The sequence below is a fragment of the Callospermophilus lateralis genome, chromosome 4, assembly GCF_048772815.1.
Source record: "Callospermophilus lateralis isolate mCalLat2 chromosome 4, mCalLat2.hap1, whole genome shotgun sequence".
NCBI classification, from domain to species: domain Eukaryota; kingdom Metazoa; phylum Chordata; class Mammalia; order Rodentia; family Sciuridae; genus Callospermophilus; species Callospermophilus lateralis.
Genome location: NC_135308.1, coordinates 162,889,259 through 162,910,286, shown reverse-complemented (window position 1 = coordinate 162,910,286; position 21,028 = coordinate 162,889,259). Strand labels below are relative to the sequence as shown.

Below are 21,028 nucleotides of genomic sequence, written 5' to 3'. Positions count from 1 at the left end.
TGACCCCTACCCAGGATGCAGGAGTGGGAGGTGGGGCCCTCGCTGGAGAAGAGGCCACAGGTGCCCAGGTACGGCGACACCACCTTCTGGATCAGCGCCTCCAGACGCAGGTAGTCCTCCGTGACGCCCCGGGGCTCGTGCACCCCCTGCAAGAGCGTGAAGGTCACACGGGGACAGGCAGTGAGCACGTGACGCCCATGTGGGGACGATGACCCAGCCTCTGCCTGCGGAGGGTGGCGGGGGACGTCCTGCGGGTTCACACCGTTCTGCTTCCTGTCCTGTGGGCCCTGCTGCCCCGGCACAGGCAGCAGTGGACACACTCAGACCCCATCCCCGGGGCCCCAGGGAAGCTGTGATCCTGGGGGCTCAGGGACACACAGCAGAGGCCCTCCACACATGCTGGCCAGCAGCTATGACCTCAGATCCACCCAAGGCTTGAAACAGCAGGGGCCAGGTTCAGTTGGAGACCCAGACAAGGACAGTGACAAGTTCAGCAAGAGACTAGGACAAGGTCTCTCAAGGTGAGGGAAGAGGTGGCAGGCGGGGCAAGGCAGAGGCCTGTGGGAGGGGTGGCCCTGGGGGAGGTGGGGACATCTGAGGGCTGCAGGAGGTGTGGCGGCCACAAGGGGGCAGCGCCGCCCAGGCCAGGGCCGCCTCCCTCCATGGAGTTCTCTGGGGCATCTACAGCCCAGCCCTGAGCTGCCTGCTGCTCCCAGCACCACAGAAGGTGGCCTTCCAACTCTCCCCGCGGCCCTCACACCTGCCCTGCGGGGCCTCACCCCTTTCTCCACCACAGAGACGAGGAACAGGCCCAGGGAGGTCCTGGAACCTCCCAGCCTAGCCAGACCTGACAGCTAGAAGTGCCACCCAGGGTGGGCCTCCAGCTTGGCAGCCAGGACAACCTCAGGCCTCCGGCCCAGCGTCACTCTCGACCCTACCAACCTCACCTTCCAGCCCCTGCCCCCAGGCCGACCGACAGACCCTAACTTTAAAGGAACTCCATGCGCCTGGGGGGTTGAGAACAAGGAGCAGGGGTTGGCAGCCCAAGACCAGCGTGAGGCCAGGCTCGCGGGCGAGGCTCCTTCCCTGCCTGTAAGATGGGCTGGCAGTGCCTGCTGCCTCCCGTGGTGATGGCAGGCCATGGGGAGCGCCAGGGTGCAGGAGGCACCCAGCTGCCCAGCGCCGCCCTCTGGACAGGTGTCCCGCCCTGCTGTGGGCCAGGCCGTGCTGGCTGGTGAGCTCCAACGGAAGGACGCTGAGGTCCCTGCCCGTGTGTGGGCCCCCAGCACAGGAGGTAAGAACAGCATCTGCCCAGGAGGTCAGCCCTGGCCCACTCCCTCCCGGGCACCTGCAGCCTCTCCTGGCCTCGTCTGTCCCTCCCTTACAGATTCCCTCTCCCCAGTCACGGGTCCAGAACCCTGGCCTTCAGCTCCACCTCTGGTGCTCCCATGGCCTGTGCCCACCAGGCGCTCCCCAGTGGCCCGGCTGCGGCCCCGCCACCCACCTGCAGCACCAGCAGCATCTGCACAATGGCGGGCGGCACGCGGGCATGGGCACGGGCCAGTGCGTCCTCCAGCTTCACGCTGAGAGTGATGGTGTTCCGGAACAGCAGCAGGGCCAGCTGGCGCACCGACGGCTCCTTGCCCTGCGGACAGGGCGCTGCACCCATCTGCCGCCAAGAGGGCTCCACCCCACCCACCCCGGGTTACGGGTCAGGACACGGGAACGGGCCACTGACCCTCAGGGCCCCTGTGCCTCCTGTCCTCCCAGATGACCCCTCCCACAGAGCCCAGGGCCCTCCCGGCTCCCCTGGCAGGGACAGTCCTGCACTCGGGGCCAGGTGCCTGCTGCTCAGCTCTGCAGGGCCTCGGAGGGTCCTCCTGATCTGCCTCTCACGGGCCGGTCCCGAGAAGCGCAGGAAGGCCAGGGCAGGAGCGCGTCACCACCCTGTCCCACGTGGCCGGGCACCTGCACTGGGTAGAAGATGGCCTGCAGCGTGGGCAGCACGTCACTGAAGAAGAAGTCCCAGGTCTCTGCCAGGGAGTCCAGCAGCTTCTGTCCTGTGGGCACAAGGAGCTGTCACTGCCTGCCCCGGACAGACGCCAGTGGATCCTTCTGCCCACCCAGCACGAGGAGCCGAGGGCCCAAGCCAAGCCCTAGAGGTGCCTGCCCTCTGTGCCAGCCTGCCGCCTACAATACAGGAACACGACAGGCCAAAGCCAGTGGGACCCCATGTGACTAAGCTCAGGTGCTCGGCACACAGTCCAGTGCCAGGCGGCCAGTCCTGTGCCCGCCCCACAGGTGTGCCCCCAGGAGCTGCAGCTCAGTCTCCCTACCCGCAAGACCCTGCCAGGCGGGTGAGGAGTCGTCCTTCTGCCTGCCGAACACATGCCCAAGCCAGGCCCGATGCTGGACATCAGGACCCATTAATGGCAGGGAGCTGGGCCCGGAAGACACCGGACAAGGGTGGGCGTGACCTCCATGGTCAGTGACCTGTGTTGCAGTGTCAGGTCTCCCCCCAGGGCCTGGCCACCCTGCCCGTCTGCTTGTGAAAACAGGGGGAGTGTGCCCAGGTCAGCAGGGAGGGCTCCTGACGAGGTGACATCCACGCCAGGTTCAGGGGGTAGCTGCCAAAGAGGGGGGCATTCCTGGTACATGAACACCCAAAGCGGGTGTGTGTGAGCAGGCATTCCTGCAAGCTCTGTGGGCATTTTGCTGGCCTGGGGCAGAGTGGCACTGTCCAGCGGGTGGGTGACTCTCCAGGAACAGGGCAGCTGAGGTGCCCCAAGCTGGCTCTGGGCGCCTACAGAAGACGCAGCTTGCAGGGCGCTGGCCTCTGGGCCTGGAGTCAGCACACAGCTGGGCCCCGGGCTGCGGGGTGCAGGAAGGAGCAGGCCCCAGCATGTGTCCCCTGCCCCTGCCGCCTGGAGGGACTGTGTTTGGGTCTAAGTGAAGGGGGGCGAGCCCCTGAACGTGGTCAGCCTGCCTCCCAGGCCACACTGCCAGGCTGCCCAGCTCTGGGTTTCCATGGGAACGCAGTGGCCAGCCAAGGGCCTTCGTCCGGCTCGCCTTACTTTCCTGGGGCCCTGCACCCTCACCCCAAGCCCCCAGGACCGGGTAGGTGCAGGGCACCAGGGGCAACCCTGTGAGCAGGCCCTGCCTCCCGTGTGGGTGCCCGCTGCTCTCTGGGAGGCCAGCTCTCACCTCCTGGGTGGCCCGTACCTGGCTGCCAGGGCCAGGCGGCCAGCAGGGAGGCCGGGATGGGCGGATGCCTGCTCCGCGGCAGAACTCTGCCCACACACAAAGTCCCTCAGTTCCCTGTGTCGTGCAGGAAGAAAGGCTGCTCAGTCCCGGGGCTGGCCGTGGGGCAGCCCTGGGCGCCGGCCAGGCCAGTGTTCCGCTGAGCTCAGGCCATTCTCCAGCCCACGGGGCGGAAACGCTGCGGAAAGCAGATGTTGTAAAACACAGAACCGAGGCCCCGGCCAGGGCCGCAGGCCGACAGCCCAGGAGGGGAGCCTTGTCCTGGGCCAGGATCCCACTGGGGGCTGCTGCTGAGTGGGCACCTGGGGGCTGTGGGGCGGTCAGGGGCTGCTCTGCGCCTTGCTGTGTGGCCCAGGGAAGTTCCTCAGCAGCCCTCAGGGGTGCCCTCTGTGCAGCGGGCTGAAGAACACCCCATGGGGTCGCGGGGACAGGCAGCTCGGCGTCTGCTCGGACATGACACCTCAGGGCCGGGCTGACCGCCGACCCAGGGCCCCAGGACCCGGGGTCAGCAGTGCAGGGAGGGCTGTTGGGCCCAGGGGGAAGCCAGGCTCCATGAGGGCTGTCACCCGGGTAGGTCCTTCCTCAGCCCAAGGGTGCTGAGAGCCATCGTGCAGCCCATGGACAGGAATGAACCTGGCCGGTCCAGTTCAGGGCTCCCAGCCACACCCTGGAGACCACAGGGATGATGAAGGCCAGAGGGCAGTGGCCAAGGCCACCCGGGAGAGCAGCAGGACGCAGGGACGCCTGGCGGGGTGTGGCCAGAGCCCAGGACCATGGCCAAGGATGCGGGGCTGCTGGTGGTGCCCTGTGGGCACAAGGCCTCCCGGGGCTCCTGCTGGAGAGCCTGGGCCTCGGCCACTTCCCATCCCGGGAAGCAGCCCTCGGCCTCCACCTCTCCTCTCTTTCCTTGTCCAAGGAAGGCCCTGCTTGGCTGGCGTCCAGGGCCTGCTGGAGGCCAGAGAAGGGCTGCCCCGTCCCTGCCGGCCTCCTCCTGCACAGCCCAGCTGGGGCCTGGCCGGCAGCCACTCCTCTGGAAACCCGGGTGGGAGCAGGACAGGGCGGCAGGGCAGACATCCCCCTAAACCCGCCACACGCGAGGCCCTTGGAGGCCGACTGCTCCGTGCAGCCCTGCCAAAGGACAGCGACCTTCCTTCCCCAGGCCACCTCCCCCTTACGTCCACCACACTGGACCCCACCAACTTTCCGCGTCTCTGTCCCAAGCTGCGAGTTCCTGCAGGGCAGGCCCTGCATCCCTCCACCTCCAGGCCCCCAGAGACCTCCAGGGCGGACACGCAGGGAGCACCCAGGAGGAGCCCTGGGGAGCTGGTCCACCCTACAGCGCTAGAGGGGGCACCCAGACTGGGCAGGACGTGGTGTGCCTGTGGGACCTGGGAGCTGACAGCCAGGCGGTGACTCCCAGCCCAGAACTCGCTGCTGTCCCCGGTGCCCAGGGAGGTTGGACACGGCCTCCTAGGCTGCCCTGTCAATTCCGTCAGCCACCAAGTGCCCGCTGGGAGGCCTGGAGGACACAGGAGGTGGGGACCGAGCTCCGCCAGGCCACATGGAGCCTCCCTTCTCTGAGGGGCCCTGGCTGCCCCGGCTGGGCTTGCCCCGTGCTCCCAGCTCAGCCCACAGACGCTGCCTGCTCAGGAAGCCGCCCGACCCCCAGTGGCCAGGGCTGAGCTGCGAGTCTGCTGGGCTGGCAGGTGTGTGGGGCGCAGCTGGCAGAGCAGAGACTGGTGTCGCAGGTGCTCCACAAGCCCCGGAGCCTGAGCCAGCACCCGGGCGAGCAGGACTCTACAGGGGGGCTCTTCCCGCCGCTGCCCTGCCCCATGCCACACCTGCCGAAGGGCGCTGGCACCTGGGCTACTGCCTGAGGCCCTTGGATGCCAGAGGTCAAGGCCACAGCCTCCTGCCAGGCCAGAAAGAGAGGCCACTGGGACTGTCACCACCCCTCTTTGCAGTGTGGCCACAGACAGCCTATCACCATTGAACTGTCCCCATTTGGGAACAAGGACCTGAAGTCTCCACAAGGTGGGAATGGGCTTTGAGAAAGCTCATCTGACCACCCTCGCAATGCTCAGTCCGTGGCTCCTGGCCCTGTCTCTGTCCCTTCAGCTTCTGTCTGAGCCAGCTCCCCTCCAGCCGCTAAGTCCCGTGCAGTTCCTCCCAGGACCCAGGACAGGCTCTACCCGGCAGCTAGTCCCCGAGGGCAGCGAGGAGAGGCAGGGCCTTCCCTGGTGGCCAGGTCCTCCTAGCTGAGGGATGCTCTCCCTGAGGTCCGATGCCTGGGGCCACTCTGTCCTCCAAGCCCTCTGACCAGAGCGCGACTCCCCTGGCCCAGAGCCCTGGGGACCAAGGAGAGCCCAGCAGGCCCTGACCCTGGCGTGCACAAGGGCCGGGCCACTGTCCCATGGTCCCAGCAGGCAAGCCGCAGGTAGGTAGGTCCCTGCTGTGGGGCCACCACTCACCCTCGTAGAAGCGGATCTTGTCCCGGAGGATCACCATGCCCTGAGTCAGCAGCTGGTTCTGGAAGCAAGCAGAGGGTCGTCACTGTTGCGGTGTGCCCTGGAGTGACCAGGCCCACGAGACCTCACAGGCCACCAACAAGCAGCTGGGCCTCAGGGGCAGCAACTGCCCCGGGCCCAACACCCACCATGCAGAGCCTGCACCTCAGGCTGTCACGAGGCAGGAGGTGGCGGCAGGGATACCCTCCAAGACGCGGGCTGACCTGGAGCCTCCAGGGCTGGGCTGGGCTGGGCAGGCCCCTGCGCACCCCTTCCTGACACCTGGCTCCTGGCCACACACGGGGGCCCAGGCACAAGGCAGGCAGCTCGGCCAAGAGCAAGGTCTCTATGCACCTTCCCAGAGCTGAGGGGGGGACGGCCCAGCCCACCCGTGATGCTGCTTGCGTCCCTACGAGGAGTGGTGTCCCCAGAAGGAGGTGGAGCATGGCTCATGGGGACAGCCAGGACTTCAAAACCAGGATGTGGACGGGAAGCGGCCAGAGAGCGCCCACGGCCCCCTGCACGGATGTGACCTGTGCAGAAGAGGCAGGTGCAGGGACGGGGGGCTGGGGAGTGCAGGGATGGGGGGCTGGGCCACTGCTCCTGAGGCCGGGAGATGGCTCTACCTCGTGGTGACATCAGCAGGACTCTGCCCACACGCCAGCACCCCTGGATCTGTGCTCGTCTCCGTGAACAGCGAGGGGTGGCCCAGGACAAACCCCGTGAGGCTGCCACGTGATAACTTTAAAAAGCCCTAAGACCCCGTGAGCTGGACCGCTGCCTGTCCCCGTCCTGGGCTGGTGCCTTGCCGGGCCTGTGTGGGGCCTGGAGGGGCCCTGGGCACCCACACCACCTGGCTGAGCTCAGAGCACCTGCGATGCCCTTGGCCCTCCTGGCTGCGTGATCTCGGGTCAGTGCAGCCACCTCTCGAGCCCCTGGCTCCTGAGGGCTCAGGCCTGCGGCTGCACAGGTGTCCCAAATACCACATCTGGGGTCCTGCACTGGTCGCTGGGTGGGGGTGGACAATCACCAGCACCAAGTCCTCTTGGTGCCAGGGACGTCACTGAGACTCACCTGCGTCTTTCTGAAGCACCACAACACCCCACACTGGCTAGACGGGGACACCGAGCCACGCGAAGCAAGTCCGCGCACTCCCCTCGCAGGCTGCGGCACAGCCGGAGCCACACCCAGCAACAGCAGGTGACCCCGTCCTCCCTGGCCAGCAAGTGCCACCCACCTGCAGGTACTCCGTGAAGAAGGGCCCGAGCTCCGTCTTCAGCAGCTGCCTGTGGGCGGGAGGGCAGATGAGGGTGAGCAGGAGACCACCCGGGGGACCAGAGCGGGGACCGGGGCTGAAGCCACCCGGGTAGCAGGAGACCGACCTGCAGCTCACAGCGTGAGGGTGGACGCGTGGGCCGTCACCTCGTCAGGCCTGGGCCTGCTACGCGTTTCAGGCTCACGGGACCCCTGTGCGTCAAGCACGCCGCCCGAGCAGCCTCACAGAGGAGCGCTGCAGGGTCCCCCCAGGAGAGCGAGGACCCATCTCCCTCGCTGCCGCAAGCAGACACGCGGCAGGGCTGGGCCCCCACCACCTGGCTCGGGGCCCTCCGCACTGCCCGGGCCCCGGAGCTGACAGCCTGCATCTCCCGAGCGTCCTCTCCTTTACTCCAGAGCAGCTCGCTCAGTCTTCAGGGACCCACGGCTGGTGCTGACCGGGGTCCCCTTTTTTGCAGGAGAGGCAGAAGCTCAGAGAGGTCAAGCGTCTGGTCCAAGGCCACACTGCACACGGCAGCATTAGGATCTGACACTCGTCTTTCACTTGATGCTGACAACCGCTCCCACCGGGCGCCTCCAGGTCTGAATGACGCCACTGCACCCATCACAGGCTGAGAACCCGGGCACCAGCTCCTCCTCACCAACAGTCTTTTACGTTCTGAGCCAAACTGACCAGAAACCGCAATTTAAAAAGCTGCTTTAGAGAAACTTTTAGACCAATCCTGAGCTGGGCACAGCAGCACCCACCAGGAATCCCAGCGACGCCGGAGGCCGAGGCAAGAGGACCACAAGTTCCAGGCAGCCTAACCCTAACCTAGAACCCTGTCTCAATGTAAACAGGGCGGGGGCTCAGTGGGAGAGCAGCCTGGGCTCCATCTCCAGCACCAAAAATAAACAAACAAAACAAGCCAGTTCTGAATCCTAGGCCCCATTCTGCACGGTGCTGACATGAGTTCCAGTAACCAGGGCTCAGCTGCCGCCAGTCCCAACAGCTCAGTCCAAGTTTCCGTTCCCTTGGCGTTAGCTGAGCAACTACATAAAGCACAGCGGCTCCGCCAGTTCCCAGGCACCGATCACACAGATGACGGATGCACCACATGATCAGTGACCAGCAATGTCACTTCTTTCAGAGTCACTGATTGGTCCCCGAACCTCCAGCCTCCAGCTGGAGCCCAGACAGTGAAGCGTGCAGCTCTGCTGTCCACTCGGCTGCCTGTGGTGAACCCAGGTGGTGTTTACAAAACGGGCAAGAGAAAGAGGGGTCAGCCAAGAAGGTGCAGCAGGCACGAGGTTCCCGCCTCACGGAGGGGGGGGGTGAAACTCCCCAGACTCACTGCCAGTTGAGGGCGCGGTGGAAGCACACCTCACCCACCACCCGCATCCTGGCCCACCCAGGCGTGCTGGGAACTCCCCTCAGCCACAGCCGAGCAAAACCTGCACAAAGCCCGCTTCCAACCAAGCGTGGAGCAGCTCGCGCTGCGCACGTGCTGACCCCACGTTCACCGTGAAGGGCAGGGTGGCCTGTGGCTTTCGCACCGCGGTCAGGTCAAAACCCGTGTGCTGAGTCACCGGCAGTAGGGATGGCCTGTCGGTGAAGGGGACGGTGCTGGTGGGGGGGGGACGGCTGCTTGAACTACACTGAGAACATTTTTCATTTAAATTATTTAAAAAACTTTGAGACAGGGTCTTGCTGAGTTGCCCAGACGGCGTCAAACCTCAATCCTCCTGTCTCAGCCTCCAGAGGCACATCACCACCCCCAGCTTGGTAAAGCCTGTGGTCCTGTTTTTATAACCAGAAATAAAACGCTCAAGGTTCCTAATGCTACATCACATTGTCCTAAACAAATACCCACTTTTACTTGGGGTGCTGGGGATTGAACCCAGGGGTGCTCTGCCACCGAGCTGTATCTCCAGCCCTTTTTATTTTTTAAGGCAGGGCCTAAATTGCTGAGGCTGCCCTTGAACTTGGGATCCTCCTGCCTCGGCCTTCCTAGTTGCTGGGATTTTTCTTGTTCCTCGATACATTTAGAACTAACAGTACGAGCTCCTAATATTTGACAAAAGTATTTAAGACCACAGGACAGTCGTAGACTTCGACATGGCTTACCAAGGCCACTCTGCAGTGTCTACACACAGACACTTTTAGGGGCTGCCCTGCTCAGCAGAAAGAGGAACCGCTGCATTTTTCAAAAGCAACACATGGAAGGAAAAGCCCCAGAGGCTTGCTTCTGCAGGAGGCCACTCTTCCTGCTGTGGCCCGGGCCCTTGGGTGGGTGGCAAAGCCAACTGTCCCTGCCTCTGATCTGCTGTGGCATTTCAGGTTGGGTGGGGCAGGTGGCCATGACCTGTAAAGAAGGCTGGTCCTCAGGCCCTGAAAGGCCCTGGGGCAGCTCCCCATCCCGGGCAGCTGTGAGCTGGAGCCCGGCTCCCTCCACCAGCCCTGGGCCCTGAGACCTCAGCGGAGCCCAGAGAGCTCCGTGTCCGGGCCGGAACCAGCACACCAGCCCCTGAGATGAAGTGGCTTCCACATCCTGGCCACTGGGTTGTCACAGGCCTGGGGTTCAGACAGCACCAGCATGGGTTGTCGGAGGGACAGTGCTGTCCCCACAGCTGAGCTGGGCCAGTCACGGGCCTCGGCTCACAGCCCGACAGGTGGAAGGGCACCCGACTCGGGGACAGGAAGCCACGGACCAGCTGGTGGCGGCCCTGGGCCCGGCCTCACCCTGGCCAGGCTTCTCTTAGCAGGCTCAAGGCCAGCGTCCCCCGCACAACTGTGAAATCAGCGGGGGCAGAACTGAGGGGCCAAGTCCACATGGCGGCAACAGTGCCCGAGTGACCCTTCCCGGCCAGCTCTTGCCCAGCAGTCCTCCTCCCTCTCCCTGTCCCTCAGAGAACCAGCTGGCTCTCCAAGGACCAAGCTGTGACCCCATCCCCATGTCCAGGCCATCTGTCTCAAGGTCACCACACCTGAGGGCCACGCTGGGTGGCAGGGAAGGGGCACCACCCGGAGGAAGCCCGCCTGTGGGGGATGGGCACAGGGTGGGCTGCAGCGAACCTCAAGCCCCAGAGGAGGGGCCGCCCTCTGGGCAGAGCCAGGAGCCCGCAGAGGGCAGTGCCAGGCCACAGCACCTTGGACTGGTGCCCGGCTGGAGCCAGGAGGAAGGAGGGCATCTCGGAGAACAAGGCGGCCGAGTGCCCGCCACACACTGATCGCAGCCCACAGCAGACAGCACAGCCTCCAGGACGCAGAGGGGGGCTGCCTGGGACAGAGGCCCTGGGGGCATCCTGCAAGGACAAGATAGGCTCGAGGACCGCAGCACTGGGCAGGAGGGCCATCGAGCACGGGGACGGGGCCAGTGGAGCTCGACCCACTGCGGCAGGACAGGCCGGGTGCCCACGGGGCACGACTACAGCCAGCAAGAGCTGTCCTCAGACCTCATCCAGCTGTCCACTTCTGCACCTCTAAGGAAGGCGGCCGAGGGGGACGGGGAGACGCGGCCAGGACTTCCTCAAGACCAAAAGGTCCTTTGGGCTTCAAAAGACCCCATCAGGACAGTGGAAGGACAGGGAGGCGGAGAGAGCCGTGCAGCAGGGTCTAGGCCACGTGTACAGAGACCCCAAGTCACAGCGGGAGGGTGTGACCAGGCTCTCCCACAACAGCACCCAAGAAGGGCTCGGCGTGGTCAGCGTCAGGGGACCACCCAAGGTCACCGCTCCACTGCACACCGCGGGCATCCCTGGACTCGGCAGAGTGGGCTGACTCACCAACTGTTAAGTGCACCCTTTAAAGTCGCTCTAGCGTCCACGTGCATGCCACCACGCCCTCCCAGAGAACGTCCATCACCAGAAGAGCTCCGCCCCCCATGCTCACTGCCCACCCTGCCCCAGCCTCTCTGGAGCCGCTGGGCCCGCGGGGCTCCTGGGCTGCACGTGCGGGGCAGCCTCCCTCGGCCCAGTGCTTTGAAGGCTCGTGCGAGCTAGAGCGTGTCAGGCTTGCTGTCCATTCACCGGGAGATGGACACAGCTGTCCCTGACCCTGGCTGCCATGATGCTGCTGCCCACGTCTGTGCACAGGATCTGGTGGGACCCGTGGCCTCGTCTCTCCCAGTCTGTGTCCAGGACTGGAGCTGCGGGGCCCTGTGGGAACTGCTGGGTTCCCATGTCCACCACAGGCCTCCCGCTGGGTGGTCTCCCAGTCCAGGTGTGTGGGCACTCGCCACATGGGCAGGATGATGGGGTCACCTGAGGTGCACCTGGAACGTCGACTGTTCAGAAGTGGCACCGGCACACCCGCGTGCACACACATGGGGGCAGCAGGGGTGAGCAAGGTGCCTGCCCAGCCTGCCCTGCCCAAGCTGGGCCCCCTCGAGGGACGCCCCTCAGGGAGCAGCTCCCCTCCACAGCCCCAGCCAGACACACAGGACCAAAGCTGATCAGCCACTGTGGATTCCACCCCCAACCAGACCCACTTGATCCAAGGTGGGCACATGGTCAGGGGGAGCTGGTCCAGGGAGACAGTTCTGAAGGACCCAGGCCCCGAGTCCCAGCTCACTGGCTCTGTGGCTGTGAGCCAGTCACTCAACGGCCCCATGCCTCAGTCTCCCCATCTGCCAGATGAGACAGTAAGGCCCAGGGCTGCAGTGCCAAGTGGGCGAGAGGACAGGCGGGCACTCTGGGCGCAGGGTGGTGCCCGGCGAAACTCCCGCAAAAGACCTGTCACCGTTACTGAAGGGCTCCTGACGCTCCATCTCCACCTGGCTAAGACCAACTGCCCCAACTGCAGTGCCTGCAGGAGCTCAAAGTCCCGCCAGGTCTCTCCCGTGTCGGGGCAGGCGGTGGCCGGGTGACCGCCATGGCCGGGGCCGTGGGGAGGTGGCGGGGCGGGGCTCTGCCAGCTCTGCTTGGCATTCCAAGGTCTCCCTGCCCGTTGCTTCAGCCCCAGGAGACTCTCGAGCCTGTTACACACCCGTTCCCTGAGCAGACGCAGGTAAGGAAAGCGGGGAGCCGGGGCCCGGGGAGCCACAGGAGCAGAACCCCACCGGGGCCAGGGAGACCGGAGTTTCTGTTCTCCACGTGATGCCGTCTTCCCTCCCTAGGCTCAGCCGACCCTTGTCACAGGCACCTGCTCACCGGTCCTTACCCTGCCCTCTCACCTCGGGTGACAAGGGAAAGCTTCCCTGTCTCTTTTCCATATGTGCTTTTCACATGGGGACAGGGCAGCATGGGTCAGGGCTGTGTGACCCTGGGCAAGTAGCTCGACCCCTCTGAGCTCTGGCTTCCTCTGCCAAAGGCTTCCACCGGTAGCTGCCTGCTGACAGTGGTGCCCTGAGGGTGCTCCCACCCTCGTTCCCTGCTCCTCACAGGAAATGAGAGGAGTGCTGGGCTGCGTTGCCTTTCCTCTGGTCGTTAGGCAGGTGGGTTCTTCCGCTCTGACAGAATAAAGGCCCTCCGTGATGTGACGCTCCACACTGGCAGGGAAGGGCGTCATCTCATGCCACTGTCCACGTTCCACCCGCTTCCCCGGAAGGACGTCCCGGGAGGGGTGGAGGCGCGGGCCCCCAGCCCAGAGGCTGGCTGTGGTCACAGGGGTCCAGGTCCTGGCCGTGGCCGCTGCCCACTCAGGCCTTGCCCTCTCACCAATGCCCAGTGCAGCAGGAGCTCGCTGTCCCCACCCGCCAGGCCCCAGGAGGTGGTGGACACTCACCGGACACCTTCGTTGAGGCTGAAGAGCTCCTGGTCGGGCAGCCCCCTGCGCTGGAAGACGGCGATCACCCCGTTGTGGATGCTGTGGCCGGGGAGAGAGGAGGGTCACCACCCAGAGGCCCCCTGTCCCCCCCTTTCCTGCTCAGCTCCTCGAAAGCAGGGGGAGGGCAGGGACGGGCAGGGCTGGCTGGCCCCTCAGGGCCCTGTGCACACCCAGATTTCAGCCCTGGCCTCCGTGGAGCGAAGGCCTGTGTCAGGGGCCTCCTGGTCACCTCTGCAGGCCGCTTGGGCACCCTGCACCCGCCACGGCCAAGCCTCGGCCAGCCCCACCTCCTTCCCAGCCTCCCCGTTGGGCTGGAAATGGGTGGGGGACACGCTGCTGGCCTCTCCTGCCCCCAGTGTCCACATCCCACTGACCGGCCTGCTCAGGGCCTGTTGCCTTGGGTCCGTCTCCACCTCCACCCACCCCCTACCCCACGTGACCCTGGCTCCCCAGCCCACCAGGACCAGCTTCCAGGTGGCCCCAGCCAGAGTGGTCAGCAGAGCCCCGAGGGCTTCAGCCCCAGCTTGTTAAAGCAGGGTCCATGGGTGTCCCCTCTGAAGCCGGAGGGGACTCTGGTGACCACTCGGCTCTCGCTGAGGTGGTGGCTTGGGCCCGGCCCACTGGTCGGATGCAGACCCCCAGGGGAGCCCGTGGGCCCCAGCTCTGGTGCCCGTGCTCGCTGCACCTGGCCACGGGCTCTGCACAGAGCCGGCCGCCTCGCCTGCCCACACCAGCCGGTGTGCGCCGGGTTCCCCGGGATCCCGCCTTCCCTCCAGCACCTGACCCTCAGGAAGGAGGCCCTGCTCCTGACCCTGCCTCTCTGGCTCAGAGCCGGGAACGTGCTCGACTCCCCTGCCGAGTCCAGTCCCTCGGGAAGCCTGCCTGCATCCTCCTCCGGCCACCCTGTCTTGGCCAGCTGCTCCCTGGCCAAGGCCCCGTGTGTGACATTCCTGCGCCCCAGGCCCCCCCCCCACAAAGCACAGGGCCCCCAGGTTGGGCCATGTCTCTGGGTCTAGTTGTCCACCACCTCCAGGAAGCTCTCCTGCTCTGCCCAACACCACTCACAGGCCAGTGTCCCGCCAGCACCCCGCTAGTCCTGCCACCACTGAGTCCCCAGTGGGGAGCAGTCCAGGGCTGGGGGCCCACGGCTTTCTAGGGCTTTCTAGCGGGGGCTGGCTGTCACTGAAGCTCGGCACCAGAGCAGCTGCCACACTGACACTCCTCGGCCTGGAGGGACAGCTGGCCACACCTGCCACCACAGCAGGAAGCAGGGGGGCTCCTGGTGTCCTTTCATTAACCCTTTCCTGCGACTGGCTGCCCACTCTGCAGATGAGGAAACCGAGGCCAGAGAGGCTGAGTCCCATGCCAGACGACGCAGAGCTAGCAACCTGGTGACCCGCGTCACACGCTCCACCTAGCCAGGGTCCCTGCATGGAGCCAGGTCTGGGTAGGGTTTCCGTCCCCAGACCTCACGTCCCCGGAATGCCAAGGGGCTCCACAACTGGTGCCAGGCCAGAGGCCAGCTGGACACGTGCCCCTGGCCTTGTTGCCGACCACCTAGGCTGACGTCCCCTTTGTGTGTCTGCCCCCAGCCCACCCAGGGCGGGGCCAGGCGGGTCCCAGAGGGCAGCTGCCACCATGGAATCCCCAGGGCAGGAAGCTCTCCGCCTGCCGCGGGAGGGGAGGAGCTCAAGGCTGTGGCAGGTGGCAGCATTGCTGGCCGGTCCCTGGGCCCTGAATGGCAGCTCAGGGAGGGCTGTGGCCCGAGGTTGTCCTTGGGGCCTGGGGCACGGCCCCTCTGCTGTGCATGGCGGTCCCATTGCTGGGACTCAAGCCAGGCCAAGGCCAGGCCAGGGGAGAAGGGGCCTGAAGACACCAGTGTGGGAGGACCCAGGGCCAGCTGGGCACAGGTGGCCTGTGCTGCCCCACTGTCTTCAGGGACCCACCCGACGGCCTGTCCTTCCCCCTCCCCAAGACACCTCTGGAGGACCCGGCCTGCTCTGGTCCCCAGCCCAGAGGTAACTGGACAAGGTCCTCCCTCCTGCCTAAGGGCCCGCCCCAGCTGCTCCCTGTCCCTGGAGGGTCACCTCCCTGCCCTCAGGGCCAGGGCCTCCTCTCTGGCCCTGTGTGGGCAGCTAGCCGGTCAGTGGTCTTCCTGGGGAAGAAGGTGGCTGCCTGGCTCTTAGCACCCCCACCTGAGGGGGACCCAGGAAGGGTGAGTGTCCAAAGCCCTTAAACCCCTGCCACAGGCCTCCAGGGCTGCGGGCCATGCCCCCGAGGCTCTGCTGTCCCTGTCCCCTCACCCCGACCCCACAGTGGACCCCGAACTTCCTGCAGCCCCCTGCACAGCCAGGCCACCTAAGTCCTGTGCCTGGCATCCCCTCTACTTGGTGGGTGGGGTGTGCAGTGCCTGCTCACGGGGAGTGGTCCTAGGCGTATGCCACAGGGAGGAGAGCGTGTCCACACCTGCCTGGGCCATGGATGGGTGGTCTTCTGCCTCCTCCTACTAACCACCAGCAGGCGGCGGGGACCGCTAGGCTCCAGGTCATAGAAGAAAACAGAGGCCACCATTGATACCCAGCAAAGCCAGAACTGAGATGGGACCCTGGCCCAGGGTCCCCACCCCGCAGGCTGCGCCTCCCCATGCCTCACGCGGACCCTTGGGGTGCGCAGGTTAGACCCCCTCCCTCTCCAGCTCCACGTTCTCCCACCGTCCCAGTTGGGTGAATAAAACAACCTTCTGTGCCACTCGGAGGGAGAGGAAGGGTGGGGAGTGCCGGAGGTCCTCGTGTGACTCGTCATCCCCCCAAAATAGAAGTGAAACCCCAGCTGTCCAGCCAGGGCCTCCTAGACCAGAGCTGGGCAGAGCCAGCCCAGGCATCTGCAGATGTTCTGGTGGAAACCCAAGGACCCCAGGGACTCCTGGTGGGCCAGAGGGGGAGCCCCTCACCCAGCAGGGAGAAGGTCCCTCCTGGCCCCATGTCCCCCTGCAGGGCAGCTTCCCATTTGCAAGGAGGGTGGCCCAGTCCCAGGGCTGGGGCCCCCACGTCTTGACTGCATGCGGGTAGGCACAGGTGAGAAGCCAGGATTGAGTGTAACCCCCTAGGGCTGGATGGAGGGCCCGTGGGCGGGGGGAGAGGCTCCTGCTGAAGAGGGAGGTGGGGTCCCAGGGGGCCCACGCTGGGGATCTTGGCTGCCCCCAGGAGGCAGGGTCCCATCTTCCCAGGCCCCAGAGGGCCTGGAGAGAAGACGGAGTGTCTGGTAGGGCCCCCTCCTCACTGTACCCCCCAGAGACCAACCTGGCCCCCAGCGGGCGGGCCCCTCCCCCCAGCAGCAGTCTGGCCTGGCTCCTCCTAGGACCCACGAGTCACCAGGATTTTCTGGTGCTGGGGGCAGAGCACAGGGCCGTCCACATGCTCGGTGAGTACCCTAGTACCCAGAGGCACCCCGCCCCGCCAGCCAGGAACACGTGGCACACGAGTGGGCAGGAGTGGGCCCCCTGGGTCCTCTGGAAGCCTGCAAGGGGTCCAGGGCCCTTCCCAGGAGGCTCACGGGTCCAGGTGGCAGGCACCTGAGCCCATTCACACCTGGGCTCCGGCCCACCTGCCACGGACAGACTGGGGACAGAGGTGTGCCCATGTGCTCCCCCTGATGGCCTGCCCACCCTGGGCCACCTCTGCCTCTGGTCTCGCCCCAGTCCCCCACCCACGGAGGCTGGGTTCTGATTGGCTGTGGCTGGGGAGGGAGAAAAGCTGGGTATGTGGGTGTCCCATGGGTGCTGTAACAAAGGGCCACAAGTGCCGGGCACAATGACACCTACCTGTGATCCCAGGGACTTGGGAGGCTGAGGCAAGAGCAAGACCCTCAGCAACTTGGTGGGACCCCATATCAAAATAAAAAATAAAAGGGCTGGGGGTGTGGCTCAGTGGTCCAGCACCCCTGGGGGTGTGTCTCAGTGGTCCAGCACCCCTGGGGGTGTGGCTCAGTGGTGGAGCACCCCTGGGGGTGTGGCTCAGTGGTGGAGCACCCCTGGGGGTGTGGCTCAGTGGTGGAGCACCCCTGGGGGTGTGGTTCAGTGGTGAGCACCCTTGGGGGTGTGGCTCAGTGGTCCAGCACTCTTGGGGGTGTGGCTCAGTGGTGGAGCACCCCTGGGGGTGTGGCTCAGTGGTCCAGCACCCCTGGAGGTGTGGCTCAGTGGTGGAGCACCCCTGGGGGTGTGGCTCGGTGGTCCAGCACCCTTGGGGGTGTGGCTCGGTGGTCCAGCACCCTTGGGGGTGTGGCTCAGTGGTGGAGCACCCTTGGGGGTGTGGCTCAGTGGTCCAGCACCCCTGGAGGTGTGGCTCAGTGGTGGAGCACCCCTGGGGGTGTGGCTCAGTGGTCCAGCACCCTTGGGGGTGTGGCTCAGTGGTGGAGCACCCCTGGGGGTGTGGCTCAGTGGTGAGCACCCTTGGGCTTGATCCTTGGTGCCAATAGACAGTAGGTGGGTTGAGTGCCACAAATTTTCTAAAATGCTCCAGATCTGTCCTCGTGGTTCAGAGGCGGCCGACTCGCCTCAGCCTGGCTGGCTCAGCCTCAGGTGGGGTGGGGACCTCAGGCTGGGGCTCCAAGAGGACCCTCTTTGCCTTTTCCACTTCCAGAGCCCCCTGTTCCTTGGCTCCTGGCTCTGTCCTTGTCCTCAAGGCCTCTCGGCTTCTGTCACCCCTTCTCTGACTCTGACCCTGTGGTCACGCAGCGCCTCCCCTGCCAGTCCAGGGCCACCTCCCATCTCAAGACCCTTGGCTGAGTGACAGCTGCGAAGTCCCTTCTGCCCCGAGAACCCCACGTCCACAGTGCTGAGAACCAGGCGTGGACACCTTCAGGGGGCCCAGGGCAGCTCTGCCAGCCTCAGCCAGCCTGGAAGCCTTGGCCCACATGCCTGCCCCCAGGACCCTCCTGGGGGGCACACACCCTCATCCCGAGGCCAGGGAGGCTGAGGTCGAAGCCTCAGCAGCTGAGCACGCGGCTCAACCTCTACCGCCAGAGAAAGCAAAGCCTCTCCAGGGCTGCTGGGGGAGGCGTGGGTCGGACCTGGCTGGACACCAGCCCCAGCCTGACCACTGTGTGGACAAGGTGGGCCCTGCACCTCTGTGAGCCTTGTCTGTTCATCTGCAGAATGGGGGCATCGAGCCCCACCTTGAGGGCTGTGGGGACAGGGGATGTCACCCATGCCCATGTCCCCAGCACAGGCTGGGGTGTGGCTGCTGGATGTGAAATGGGTGTTTGTGATGCTGGAGGATGGGGCCAGTCAGTGCCTGTCCAGGACCAGGGGACAAGACAAGGTCCTGGAGACCCCTGCCTGTGCCCCCACCCCAGAGTCAGCTGCTAGCTATGGAACACGGCTCTTCCCGCCAACACCCACCTCACCTGGCCCCAGCTGGGAACCTGCGTGTCCCTGGAGGATGGCTCTGTCAGACTGGAGACCTGTCCCAGTCCCTTTCCCCCTGGGCTTGCTTCCCTGTATATGAGCTGTGAACAGCTGGCCACCCTAGGAGGTGCCCTGGTGGGGTGGTGAGAAGCAAAGCCCCGCCTGCTCTAGCCTGGGCACATCCCTGCCCAGGCCTCCGCATAGAGCAGGGTGGACACTGCGCTCCAAGGCCCCAGCCTCTGGGCAGGCCAGGGCTGGCGAGGAGGCGCTCCATGGTGGGTGTGCCTGCAGGTGGGCTCGGGGAGGTCTCCCATGTGGTCAGCCCCACGGGGGTTCCCAGACAGAGGTGGGGACACTGTCTAGGCCCTGCCTGAGAAGGCCTGAATACCTGGCGTGTCCCCCTAGAACCTGGAGCCTCTGTGGATCTTGGGCATCTTCCGGGAGTGTCTCTGGTGCCCTGGAGGCAGGGGAGAAGCAGGGGCTGGGAGTGCGTCCCCGCCGGGAGACTCAGGCCTGGGTAAGCCGAGGGCACACCTGTGGGTGTGCCTGCAGGCCTGGCCAGAGGGTCCCAGGGCTGCCCTGGCACCCCACCAGGCCAACCTCAGGCCCCAGCTCCAGAGGCCTGCACGCCCTTCCCCTCAGGATATACCCGGTGGTCACCCCCAGCACCTCCTGCTCCACCGGGAAGGATCTGAAAACATAGGTGGCCCTTCAGTTCAAGGGCACGACCTTCACAGGACTAGGGGCCCCAAGTGAGCAACAGGCACGTGCAGTGAGCAGGGCTGCCAGGGTGACGCAGGGTCAGGGCCCTTCAGGGAGATGAAGGACGCCAGGTGGGAGCAGCAGGGACACCTTCAGAACCCTTGCAGACTCCTGTCCTCACCTGGCACCCACACCCCAGAAGTGTCCCAAGGGTGCGCGGCTCAGCCCAGGCCTGGTACAGGCCGGGAAGGGGCCATATCTGCCCACTGAAGCAGCGCAGCAGCAGCAGGAGGTGCCTTCGGTGGGTTCTAGCTCAGCAGCTGGCCTGGACCCCCTCAGTGCCCACTCGCAGGCCCCAGGGGCACGGGCTGCAATGCAGGATCAGGCCCCCGGCGCCGTCACCTTCCAGAGCTGGCCTCTCCCTGCTCATGTCCTGACTGCTCCTCAGGCTCCCACAGGCGGCTCTCTGGTAAGCCTGGGCCAGGCCAGCAGAGGCTAGCAGGGAACGAGGGGTGAGGGAAGGACTGGCGAGGGTGAGGGCGTGGGCTCCATCTTCGTGCCAGAGGAGAGGGAGGTGTGGGAGCTGAGGGGTGGCGCCTGTGGTGGCTGCAGCGGGTGGGCCATGCCCCCCCCACAGGACCCAGGACCTCAGCCGTGACCGGGAGGTGAGTCCTGGCAGGGTCCTGGCAGATGTGGTGGTGAGGAGCCTGAGAGGAAGCCAGCCCAGGTCTGGGGTCTGGGGTCTGGAGGAGGAGGCCCTGAGGAGAGGCTGGAGGGCTGTGCAGGAGCCTGGAGCCTGCAGAGGCGAAGGACACCGCCCTGGAGCCACCAGGGGGCACAGCCAGCACACCTTGGTGGACTTCTGCCTCTGCAACGGCGACAGGGTTCCTTTGCTTGTTTAAAGCCCCAGGTTTGTGGTCATTTATTCCAGCAGCCCCAGGAAAATGATGGCAGTCACAAGACAAGAGGGGGTGCATTGGAAATGAGGAGTCCAAGCTGTCCTGACCTTGCACAAGGGAGCATGCCAAGAGAGAGGGCAGCAGATGACGCTCAGGGACCAGGAGGGGACCCCTAGACCCCACTGTATCCACTTTAGATGGGGAAGGCACTCTGACCCTGAGCCCAGCGCACACCTGCCCATGGAGGGGAGCAGGGCTTGGGCCCTGCATGTCCCACGTGGTGCGGGCTGAGAGCCAGGCGAGGGGCAGGGAGAAGCAGGCTGCTCAAGGGGCCTGGCACACAGCAGAAGCACAGGCCGCGGTAGGGCCTGCTGTGCATGCAGGACAGGTGGGAGCTGACGGGGCCCCAGGCTGGGAGACATGGGCAGGCAGGAGCCACAGGACAGGGCCACCCAGTGACACACCAGTGGCAGGACTCAGGTGACCTCCCTGGGGTCCCAGAAGTCACCTGAGACTCAGAGCCTCCAGGGTCACACAGGGTTAGGGAGGGGGTTCCTAAGTCTCCTGAGCAGGGACCCAGCCAGGGCTCCCACTTGGAAACCCCAGGAGGAGACCCAGCCTGGGTGGGAGGGGGCTCACAAACCTGCTGTCTGTTATGGAAGGTTCAGGAAGTGTCCGACTCCCAAGGAGAACCCTGGATGCTGCCTCGAGGGGGTCTAAGGATAAGTTCTTTTATTATCTTTTTTGGCACTGGGGACTACATCTGGAGGCACTCTAGCACTGAGCTACATTCCCAGTCCTTTTATTTTTTGAGACAAGATCTTGCGAAGTCACCCAGGCTTGAACCTGTGACCCTCCTGCCTCAGGGACTACAGGCGTGCACCACTGGGGCCGGCCTTGGGTTCCCGGTCAGGAGAACCTTCCACGAGCCAAGCACCATGCTGGGGACATCAGTGCATTTCCATGTTCAGTTCTGACAATAGCTCTGACAGAGGCCACCATTATTCGCCCATTTTATAGATAAAGAAATCAGAGGAGCAGAGACGTTAGATGACTTGCTCAAGTCCGCACAGCAGGGCTGTGAATTAAGTCTGTCTGGCTCCTTCCCCTAAACCCAGGCAAGAAACAAGATCTCTCCATCATCAATACTGCGGAGGAGGACAGGAACCTTGAGGCCCCAGGAGTCACAGGGCCAGTGAGTCTCCCCAGCAGGAATCCTCCTCCTCCTCTGCTC

The 21,028-nt window shown here is 65.1% G+C and overlaps 1 protein-coding gene across 2 annotated transcripts in view; it reads right to left on the bottom strand.

Annotated features, from left to right (window-relative positions):
* Positions 1-21,028, bottom strand: part of Prr5 (proline rich 5) — a 45,452-nt gene that overhangs the window by 1,959 nt on the left and 22,465 nt on the right. For both annotated transcript variants that reach the window (XM_076853371.2, XM_076853372.2), the window contains 6 exons: positions 12,748-12,828; positions 7,006-7,054; positions 5,733-5,790; positions 1,969-2,060; positions 1,505-1,645; positions 11-146 (listed from right to left, as the gene is read on the bottom strand). In XM_076853371.2, the coding sequence (XP_076709486.1) occupies positions 11-146; positions 1,505-1,645; positions 1,969-2,060; positions 5,733-5,790; positions 7,006-7,054; positions 12,748-12,828 (557 nt within the window). The remainder of the gene's footprint in view (positions 1-10; positions 147-1,504; positions 1,646-1,968; positions 2,061-5,732; positions 5,791-7,005; positions 7,055-12,747; positions 12,829-21,028) is intronic.